At 45.7% G+C, this 10,227-nt stretch overlaps 1 protein-coding gene across 1 annotated transcript; it reads right to left on the reverse strand.

Moving 5' to 3' along the window:
- Positions 1–867: 867 nt before the first annotated feature.
- Positions 868–2,231, reverse strand: LDOC1 (LDOC1, regulator of NFKB signaling). Its single transcript, NM_001081544.1, is given in 2 exon segments — positions 868–1,787; positions 1,789–2,231. Coding segments are annotated over 2 exon segments (375 nt in total). The 5' UTR covers positions 2,150–2,231; the 3' UTR covers positions 868–1,773.
- Between the last annotated feature and the right edge of the window lie 7,996 nt (positions 2,232–10,227).

Genomic DNA, 10,227 nt, shown 5'->3' on the forward strand with positions numbered 1-10,227 from the left:
GGTCCTGGCTGGCATAGGCAGCCCCCACAACCGGACCAAGGTTCCCTGACTTAACACTGCTGCGACTTAACTGGGTAATTGCCTCACAAAGGTATGCAGTTTCTTCTCAACACTCACCCCACTACCTCAGTGCCTCTGAGCCCTCCGGGCCCACAAAGAGATTTCAGCATAGCTCAGATAGCAGCAGTACAAGATCTAGGAATCTTGTCAGTTTCTTCAGGCAGGAATCTGGGGCACATGGATGGGTAGGAATTCTAAGGGGATCTGCCTGAGGAAGATGAAACGTTCAAATCGGGCTCCATTTAGTATGCACACATTTATCCAGGATCTGGGATTTAATGTTAGCTCAAGCATCTAAAAGGGGTTTTAAAACAATGTGCTACACTATGTATTGAAGCCCGAAATCAATAGCACCCAACAGGCATTAAGAGTTAAGAGGCAGAACATCTCTGACCATGTTGAGGAAGAACCCCAAAGCTCATGAAGATAGAAATATTGTGTGTCCTGACTTGTACTTGTTGTTCCAGTCTAATTATTAGTAGTGCCCCCTTGAAGTTCTCTCTAAAGTGTCCCAGTTTGGGATGCTGTGCCACCTGTCTGCCTCAGCCACCCCTTACCCATGCCACCTCAGAAGCACCAAAGAACACTCCCTTCACCAGGGCTATAAGAAAGGCGTCAGTGGGGGTAGTACGTGTTTCCCCGTAAAGCCCTGTGGTAACTGTCCTCTGGAGCTTAGTCGTGACAGTGGGGAGTACAGAGATTGAACGTTGAATTAGATTCCCTGATATCAGTGGGAATAATGAGAGTCAGGCTGAAAGTGGCAAAGGCCAATGATAGCCCTTAACCATGAAAAGACACTTTTTGGTATTTTTTTCGGTAGTGCTTGAAATTTATTGAAAAGAATGCAAATGCTTTTTCCAGGTAGCATTGAGGAGCTGGGCTGAGTACCTGCTTTTGTTTGTATTGTTCGGTTTTTAGTATTTTTGTCCAAATGCACACCTCGATGGGACTGCTGCAATTTTGAAACAAAGATGACAGGTGTGCAAAACTGGTGCATAGGAGAAATGTCAACAATTGGGTTGCCAGGCACAATGGGCCCCTGCAGCAATCTCGTGGGGCACGAGGAAGACTCAGAGTTAGTACAGAACAATTAATCAAGTTGAAAGATTAGCCCCTGGGGAGGGGGGTGGAGTTGTTGGTGAGCAGTCCAAATCAGTGTCCCAGGAGGTGTAGCCCACAAAGGCATATTCTAGGTTGCTCCTGATCTCCAAAGGCCGGGTCTGTCGCTGGAATCTGATGGAGCGTGCTTGGGTGGCAGCGCAGGTCGCTGGGCAGAGGTGCAGGCCTGACAGTCGGCAGGGCAGAGTATAGGCTGACCGGTTTGTAAGAGGAGCTTGCCCTAGAGCTGGGGCTCAGAACACAGTTCTAATGAGCGGTGAGGGTCCTGGGGCTGGCCAGAGTGGGCAGCAGAGCGCACTTCAGAGACGCCCCAGCCTCAGCAGCAGGTGACTGGAGAGCACTATGCCTGGAACAAAGACAAGCACTACGGCAGAGGGTGGAGGGTGAGGAAGACAACCAGAGGGGAGGGAAAGGCCAGGGGATCACAGCGTTAGGGGAGCGCGGCGGCTCCGGGCGGGGCGAGGCGGGGAGGCAGGGGGGTGGCGGCGGGCAGTGCCCTTCCCCCTCCTAGGCCCGAGGGTCTCCGGGCCTAATAATCATCTTCTTCATATTCGTCTTCGTCTTCTTCGTCGTCATCCCAGCCAAAACACTGTTTCATCTCATCGAGGAAGGCCCGGTAATCGCCCAGGATGGGGCTATCCATCTCAATGTAGGGCACCACCCACTCCTCGGCTTCCCCGGTGAGCAGGCTGATCAGGAATGCCACCTTCATGGCGTCGTTGCAGAATCGGTTCTCGTTGACGAGCATGTAAGACGCCGTCTGCACGATAAACTCGGGGAGCCGAGAGCTCTCGCCGTCAAACGTTTCAGGGAAGGGCACAGGGCAGCTCGGCGGACGTACCTGGCGCAGCAGGGTGGCCCTCTCGCACACCAGCAGCCGAAGCTGTTCCATGAGCTGGCTGTTCTCGATGCTAAGGGCGCGGTGCCGCATCAGAAGCGCGTGCAGCAGCAGGACCAGCTCATCCACCATGGCGAACAGCTTGGAAAGGCAAGGCAGGGCACAGCTCGATTCGGCCGGGATAAGGTGCGCTCGGAGGCCTCGCAGGAAGTGCGTGTCGGCGGAGACGCGCGGTGGCTAGGGGCGAGGGGCGGTGCGCGCAGGGGTCCTGGAGGCGGCGCAAGCTCCGCCCACACAGCCGAGCTGACAGCCCCGCTCCGGGGCCGCCCGGCTGGAGGGGGCGGGGCCGGGAAAGACAGGGGCGGGGCCGGGAAAGACAAGGGGCGGGGCCGGGGTGGCGCGGACAGGGGCTTGGGGTCCGCGCTCGCAGGTCTCGGGGCCGCTGGATAAAGGCGAAGACCCAAACTTGGATGTGGGTCGGGCCATGGCTTGGACTGTGCAGGCGCGAAAGACCCATCTCTCAGAGAGATTCAACCTGCTCAGGTTTATAGGACTCACCACCCTTCAGCCAAGCCGACTCATACATCTCGGTGTTCCTTGGAGGGCCAGTGGCCCCTGGGTTCCCTCTGAGTGGTTTTAACACATTTCTTGGCTTATGAAATCTCCCTCACCCAAAGAACCGTTAGCAGTGCTGGCTGCACGCCAGCGTCACACCCTGTAAGAGTTATGAAAGACCCTCAGGGGTCCTGTCTTTCATGACAAAATGATATTTAAAAGGGACTTTTCTTTGGTTGGAAAATAGTATTGTGTACTTCTATGCCTTTGTTTAAAATTATTTTTGTAAATAGCAAAGTGTAAAAAGTTCTGCAAAATTTAGCATCCAATCACCATTTTCAGGAGTCCTGCCTATCTTTGACTCTACTTCTGTCCTAATGTTAGTGTTCCTTGACTACTGGGTATTTATTCCTGCTTAACAATAAACACTTGTGTTTTAAAAATGGCTTTGCTTTTCTACTTTGAATGTGATTATTCAAATAGTTGACAAATGAGTTGGGGAGACAGCCTCCGGGCCACCACATTCTGTTGGAATGCATTTTAAAATATATTCCCAGTCAAATCACTTCTTGTTACTTCTACCAATAACACCTGGTCCCAGCCATCCTTTCTCACACAGGCTGTTGAAACTAACCACTTAACTTCCATTCTTCTCTTCCTATAGTGTATGTATTCCCCAGAGAAAGGACAGGACTCCTTTAGAACAAAAGTTAGATCACTTCCCCTCCCTGCTGTAAACCCTCCAATAGTTTTCCCTTCTCAGTCCAAAGAAAAACCAAAGTCTTGATAATGGCCTACCAGGCCCTGCCTCATCTGTGCCTCCTCTCAGTTCCTGCTGTGCTCTAACCATATTGTTCTCCCTGCTGATTCTCGCACACAAGTAGCTTTGGCCCCAGGATCTTTGTACTTTCTATTTTTTCTGCCTTGGACGGCTCTCTCCTCATTTAACTGCCTGACTCTTTCTCCCTCGGGTTTCAGAGAGGACTTTCCTAACCACTTCACCTATCAGAGCACCCCCTTCTCTGCCAGTAATCTCTAACCCCTTGCCTCACTTCATTTCTCTACACAGCATTTATCACACCAGTAGCCATCATATCATACAGCACTTTGTGTATTTGTCGGCCTCCACTTTAATATGGAAGTCTGTGTGGACAGAGGCTTTGCTTTGTTGATTGCTCTATCCATAATGCAAGAAAAATGCCTGGCCCACAGCAAAACTCCATAAATATTTGGTGGATGAAAGAATCTCAGGGTTCAGATGTTAAGATAGAATTTACAAGTGGTGGCAGCACAGAGTGTTCAGAAATGCTCAAGTTGTCTGGTATGTTCTATCTCTGATCATGAATAGTTTCCACTGTGAAATTATGGCTGACATAATAAAAGTGGCAAAATAAAATTTTTAAACCCTACTCAGTCCTTTTGCAATATAATTCAATGGACATCCATGGAAGTGAGAAGCTGAGAAAGAGGAGTGAAACGAGACCAAGTTCCAAGGGAGAGGAGGAGGATCCCACTGCGGTGAGTGTGGGCAGGGAAAAGGACAGGCAGGTAGGACTATGAACCCTTGAACTCTCCTGGGATGTGAGCTCCCCCACTGGATCAGAAGACCCTTGAAACCAATCAGGGACCCTCTCTCATTCATCCTTTCATCTTCTGCATCTGAAAGCATTAACTAGTTGCTCCATAAGTGTTCAGTGGCTGGAATGAAGGGACAAGAAGTGGTAGAGGTAGGTTTCTGGGCCTCCTGCTCATTCACAGCTCAGGGTGGAAGGTGAACCTGCCTGGGGCCGCAGTGAGTATCCATCTCTACTTTCCAGCTTTAGACCCTAATTCTGGATGATAGACCCAGGGTTTTAGTCCTGGAAGCACACATCCTGCGGCAGGCACTGGATCTGGTGATTGACATGGGTTGTCTTGTTGACCTTTGCACAGGGACCATACGTGGGAATGGGCCCTCTGGGAGCCTGAGACCCAGAAGTTAAAGCAGTATGTTGGTGGTACGATAGATACCACTGGCTCAGCTTCTCTGATTGCTGTGCCCATGCACTTCCACTGAAAATTATTTCTATATTGGACTTCTGTGGATTAGGAAGTTCTGTTGAGGACCCAGAGATGATTAGACCCTTGCTGTCCTACTCCCATTCCTACAAACCCATGACAGAGGAAATCAGGGAGGAAACCAGAAGAATCAACCACTAGTATTACCTCTTAGAGGTCTCTGCGTACCTAGAGAACAAGAAGTGCCCAGGCCAGAACCGACCACAGAGCTGAGCAGGGATTTTGTGAGGTGCAATGGCAACCCACTCCAGTACTCTTGCCTGGAAAATCCCACGGACCAAGGAGCCTGGTAGGCTACAGTCCATGGGGTCACAAAGAGTCAGAGATGACTGAGCAATTTCACTTCACTTCACTTCCCAACTTGGAGGGAGAAAAAAAGAGACAGGCAGTCCATCAGTGACTCATGAGGGAAGCAGTTGGGAAGAGGCTGGTAGTATCACTAGATAAATTATATAGAATTGTAATGCTCATGTTAACCAGCTTCCTGGTGCCTGTGAGGCTGTCCCACCAAGGTCAAGGCCTACCAGACCTTCCTTGCCCATTTATCCCACTTACGACTGCATGGCGCCTTCCTTCTTCCCCTTTCTCCTCTGAAGTGACCCTTCAATGTTCCTTTATGGCTGTGTGAAGATGCTAGCGGCAATAAGTACACCATATGACTTATCTCAGACTCAGAAATTTTATCAGAACAGCTCTGGCCCAGAACGTTCCAAGGGGAGTTCAAACCCCATGCTTTGGCATGAGCACGGGCCCAAGGCCAAGGGAGGGAGTGATTCCAGGTTCTGATCATTTCTACCTCCTTCCAAGCTCCAAACACTGCCCTAGTATATACCTAGCAGTCAGACTGTAAGATTCCCTTGAAATAAACACAAAAACATTCCTAGATTTTCCATCTTCCAGAGGAATGTGTACAGATTGAGAAAATCAAGCTGACACTTAAATATGCAGACAGGAGCAGAAAACAGCTTTGAAGGGAATATTTGCCAGAGGGTCAAATGGATGCCACTAAGATATGGGCCTCTGCCCATACACATCCCTCCCTCTCATTCTTCTTAACCAGGTCCACCTGGGGCTGTGTTTTTACAGTAACCACACCTGCAGGGCTGTGGAGACCTTCAGCCTAAAGAGAGGAATAGAAGGGTACAGCTTTCTTTCTCCTGTCTTCATCCTCTCCAGCTCACCAAAGTGCACTGAAACATTTTTACGTGTTTATTCAAGTACTGAAGAAACATATTCTTATGTCAAAAGAAATTAACTAATACTGGAATGCTGAAATAAAAAGGAAACATTCCCAATACCTTTCCTTCTTCCTGCAAAATCTCACTTAACAGGATTATTGAAAATCCAAACTTTGGTTCGCCTCCTTCCATTGTGTGTGTGTGTGTGTGTGTGTGTGTGTGGTAGATATGTGTATATATATATAATATATATGTATACACACACATGCACACACACACACATAGTGTTTACAGAATCCTAATACATATAGCTCTGCTAACAAATATATGTCAAACTCCCTCTCATGTCAGGAGGCACAGAGATATGATGCACAGAGCTGTCTTCTTCATAACTGCATAGTACTTCTGAATTTCTTAGATACATTCCTGCCTCAGAACCAAAGAGATCCAACATAACTCAGTTTCTCAGATGATGTGGGAGAAGGATGGCAACAAATACACTCACAGTCTCAAAGATGTAGAACTGGAAAAATCAGATTTCCATAACTGAATTATGATTTCTATGAGTTAATGTCTTACTATTAAGTAAGCAGTATTCTTCATGTATGTTCTTAGATGGCTGTAATATAGCATTTATTGCCCACAGTATATTGCACTATATTTTTCTTCTCATGGTTTTTCATTCCTAGTTATTTTAATATAATTAGTATGTTGAACATGCAAGAGTTCATATAGTTGCTTTGTTTCTGACATTTTCATACATTTTAAAAAGTGTCTGGCATCATCATAAATTTTTTGTTGTGTTAAGAGTGTAGCTTGGCATAATTTGTGTTTATTTATTTTAAGTATACTTTAGACCTTTCTTTCAAATTGGCTAGTTACTTTGATTTAGACTAAATTTTTCATGAGGAAGAATGGATGTGGTGAGTTGAAAATAACCATAAATTCTTTTCCACTTAACCTATCAAAAGTAAAATCGCTCAGTCATGTCTGACTCTTTGCGACCCCACGGACTATACAGTCCAGGCCAGAATACTGGAGTGTGTAGCCTTTCCCTTCTCCAGGGGATCTTCCCAACCCAGGGGTCAAACCCAGGTCTTCCACATTACAGGCGGATTCATGACCAGCTGAGCCACAAGCCACAAGCCACAGTTCTTTACCTTTGGCCCATCAAAAGGTAGAAACAATTTCGTCTGCTCCTTTAATCTGGGCTGGCATTGTGACTTGATTTGACAAATAAATTGTGGTAGAAGCAATTTGTAACTTACAAGGCAAAGTCTTAAAGACCTGAAGTGTCTGCCTGTCACTTGGAATGCTCCCTACTACAGTCTCCTCAGTTGTGTCTGACTCTGTGTGACCCTATGGACTGTAGCCCACCAGGTTCCTCTGTCCATTGGGATTCTCGAGTCAGGAATACTGGAGTGGGTTACCATTTCCTCCTCCAAGGGATCTTCCCCACCCAGGGATCAAAACTGCATCTCTAACGTCTCCTGCATTGGCAGGCAGGTTCCTTACCACTAGTGCCACCTGGGAAGCCCTAGGAATCTAAAGCCCTGTCCTATTTTCTTAATTCTGTATTTGTCTATTTGTATTCATTAATTACAGGGCCAAACTAACAGCCAAAGTTGTTTATGTCTCCCCTGCAGTCCAGATCGCAGATTCTTAAACTGTCTCCTGTATCTAAGTCACACACACCAAGTCAGTATTTCCTCTGACCTAAATCAATTCAGGGCCAAGTACCAAACATTAGGGAAAGTCCCTATTCCTCAGTGCTCACCAGAATCATTTAAACTAGCTAATCCTAAACGGTTCACCTAGCCTTGCCTAGCCTTTCCCATGAAAACTCCAGCAAAGTCTCTCTGGCCTAAGTCTTCACCCTCACTCCTTTCTTCATTTTGACTAAAACCTGGTGTTTCCCAAGTGTCCCTGCTTAGCATGGCATGCCCCCTCTTGTCAATGGCATTGACGTCTCCATATCCTCTTTTGGTCCATAAATTAAAATTAAAATTCTGTTGGTATAATTGAGACAAGTCCAAAGTAACCATCTCCTGTGGGGAACTGCTCAGGAGTGTGTATGTGTGTGTTCACATCTGTCCTTGTGTGTCTGTATCCACGTGGATATACGCATACTGCTGCCGTCTAACACCATGTACCATCTACCACTGCATGTACCATCATGGTGCTACTTGTAGTTAGAACTGGCAGTGTCACAGTATGACAAAGGTAGAATCAAAGCTGACCATGTTTTCCAATGAATATGTGTGCCTACATAAAAACAGTGAAGCACATTTCAGGGAAGCATTAGGAAAAGAAAAGAATTTTTGAAATTTGGGTTCAAATTCTCATACTCTTACTGTGACTTGAGCAAGTCTCTTAATTTTTCTGAATCTTAGACTCCTTTGCAATAAATATACCTAATGGTGGTTTAGTCGCTAAGTCGTGTCCAACTCTTGGGAACTCATGGACTGTAGCCTTCCAGGCTCCTCTGTCCATGGGATTCTGCAGCCAAGAATACTGGAATGGATTGCCATTTCCTTCTCCAGGGGATCTTCCCGACCCAGGAATTGAACCCAAGTCTTCTGCATTGCAGGCAGATTCTTTACCAACTGAGCTACAAAGGAAACCCAATATTCCTAGTAATAGGATCCAAATCATAAGGTTGCAGTGAAGATCAAATGATAAAATACAAAGGTGTTTGTCAAAAATAAAGCACTGCATGCAGATTGCATATTATTTTTCACCAGAGAATTGTGATTTATTAGTCTTACAGTGACTCTACTACTTGTATTTTAAGTTTAATGTGTAGTTAATTCATTTCTCTTATCATGGTATCCATAAATCTAGCTATGATGTTTAACTTTTAAAAATGTTTACTCTTGAATAAGAAGTTGTTGGAAGCATAAAATAAGGTTTCATTTTGGTCTTGTTTTCTGTCAGTTCAAAACACGCTGCTCTCATAGATACAAGACGTAAGGTTTCTGGTTCTGTTTTTAGGGAAAACCAATGACCATTATGACCTTCTGAAGGCCAACCTGTAACATTTTCTCTTTCCTCCTACCATCTTGGGAGAATCTGTGCCACATCTGTGATGTGGACACATGATGCTCTCCCTGAGTAAAGAGGCAATTGTACTTCCAGAAACTTTCTTTCATCACTGCACCACCATAGTGGTCATCTGGGAGAGGCCAGCAGCCTTGGGACATCTGAGAGACCGGAAGCAAGGTTTCTCTCAGTCCTCGCAGCATCTCTGGTCACCCTTCAGCTGAGTCCCATGATCCTCTCCTCTCAGGCTCCCTAGAGTTTCCTGCTAGCCCTTCAAGTCCCTTGTCTCCTCCTCATCCACTCAGGGTCTATTTCTCTCAACACAGAAAAATGAGTTCATTAAAAATGAGTTAAAAAGCCCTCCCTAAGAAAGAGGAAGCATGTGATGTAAAAGAGTATCCCCAGTACCTTTCTCAAACCCCATACTGGTTCCTGCAAGTATACCAATTGCTATGCAAATTGGCCATGGAAGTCACAGCATTGGAGGGAACAGTGCCAATTTCTCACTCTACGGGCTCCAAAGTTGTTAGATGAGAGAAGAACCTGCAGAGTACTCCACTAATGAAAGTACTTCAGATTTCAAATGAGGACATGAAGGGCCATGGAAGAAAGAGTAACATGCCCAGGGCAAACATAGGACATTATCTTTAAAGGCAGCGTGGAATTGTGCAAAGAAGACTGGACTAGGGGTGCAAATACCTGCTACAGCTTTTATATCTGTCATGTTCTCTTTCAGACAAGCCCTTGAGCACCTTTCAGATCCAATTTCCCTATTTATAAAAATGAATAAAAATGCCTCCTCCCAGAGCCAGTGTGAGTCTCAAGTGAGAAAATGGATATGAAAGTAAATTTTAAAGTGTAAAGTGGTTTTCACACATTAATTCTGAATATTCATTCTTTTAAAACTTGTTTTGAAATAATTTCAAACATACAAGAAACCTGTATGATTTTTAAAAATCCCTACATGTCCTTCCCCCTAGTGAACCAACTGTCAACATTTTACCATATTTGGTTTAGCTTTTTCTCATAAGTCAGTATTTGTATGCTTATCAGTACATTTCTGTATTATATTTTTTTCCCTAAACCACTTGAGAGCTGCAAGCATGAAGGCTTATTTCTACATAGTATTTCAATGTGTATTTACTATAAACAAGTACACTGTCCTATAAAACCTCAGCCTAACTATCAAAATTAAGGATGCTCCTTCTCAGTTGCTTCAGGCCTATCCAACTCTTTGCACTCCTATAGACTATAGCCCACCAGACTCTTCTGTCCATGGGATTCTCCAGGCGATCTTCCCAATCTAGGGATCCAAACCTGGATCTCCTGCCTGTGTCTCCTGCATTGGTAGATGGGTTCTTTACCACTGAGCCACCT

This window comes from Bos taurus, unplaced genomic scaffold (assembly GCF_002263795.3).
Source record: "Bos taurus isolate L1 Dominette 01449 registration number 42190680 breed Hereford unplaced genomic scaffold, ARS-UCD2.0 Super-Scaffold_1723_ScbfJmS_2085, whole genome shotgun sequence".
NCBI lineage: Eukaryota > Metazoa > Chordata > Mammalia > Artiodactyla > Bovidae > Bos > Bos taurus.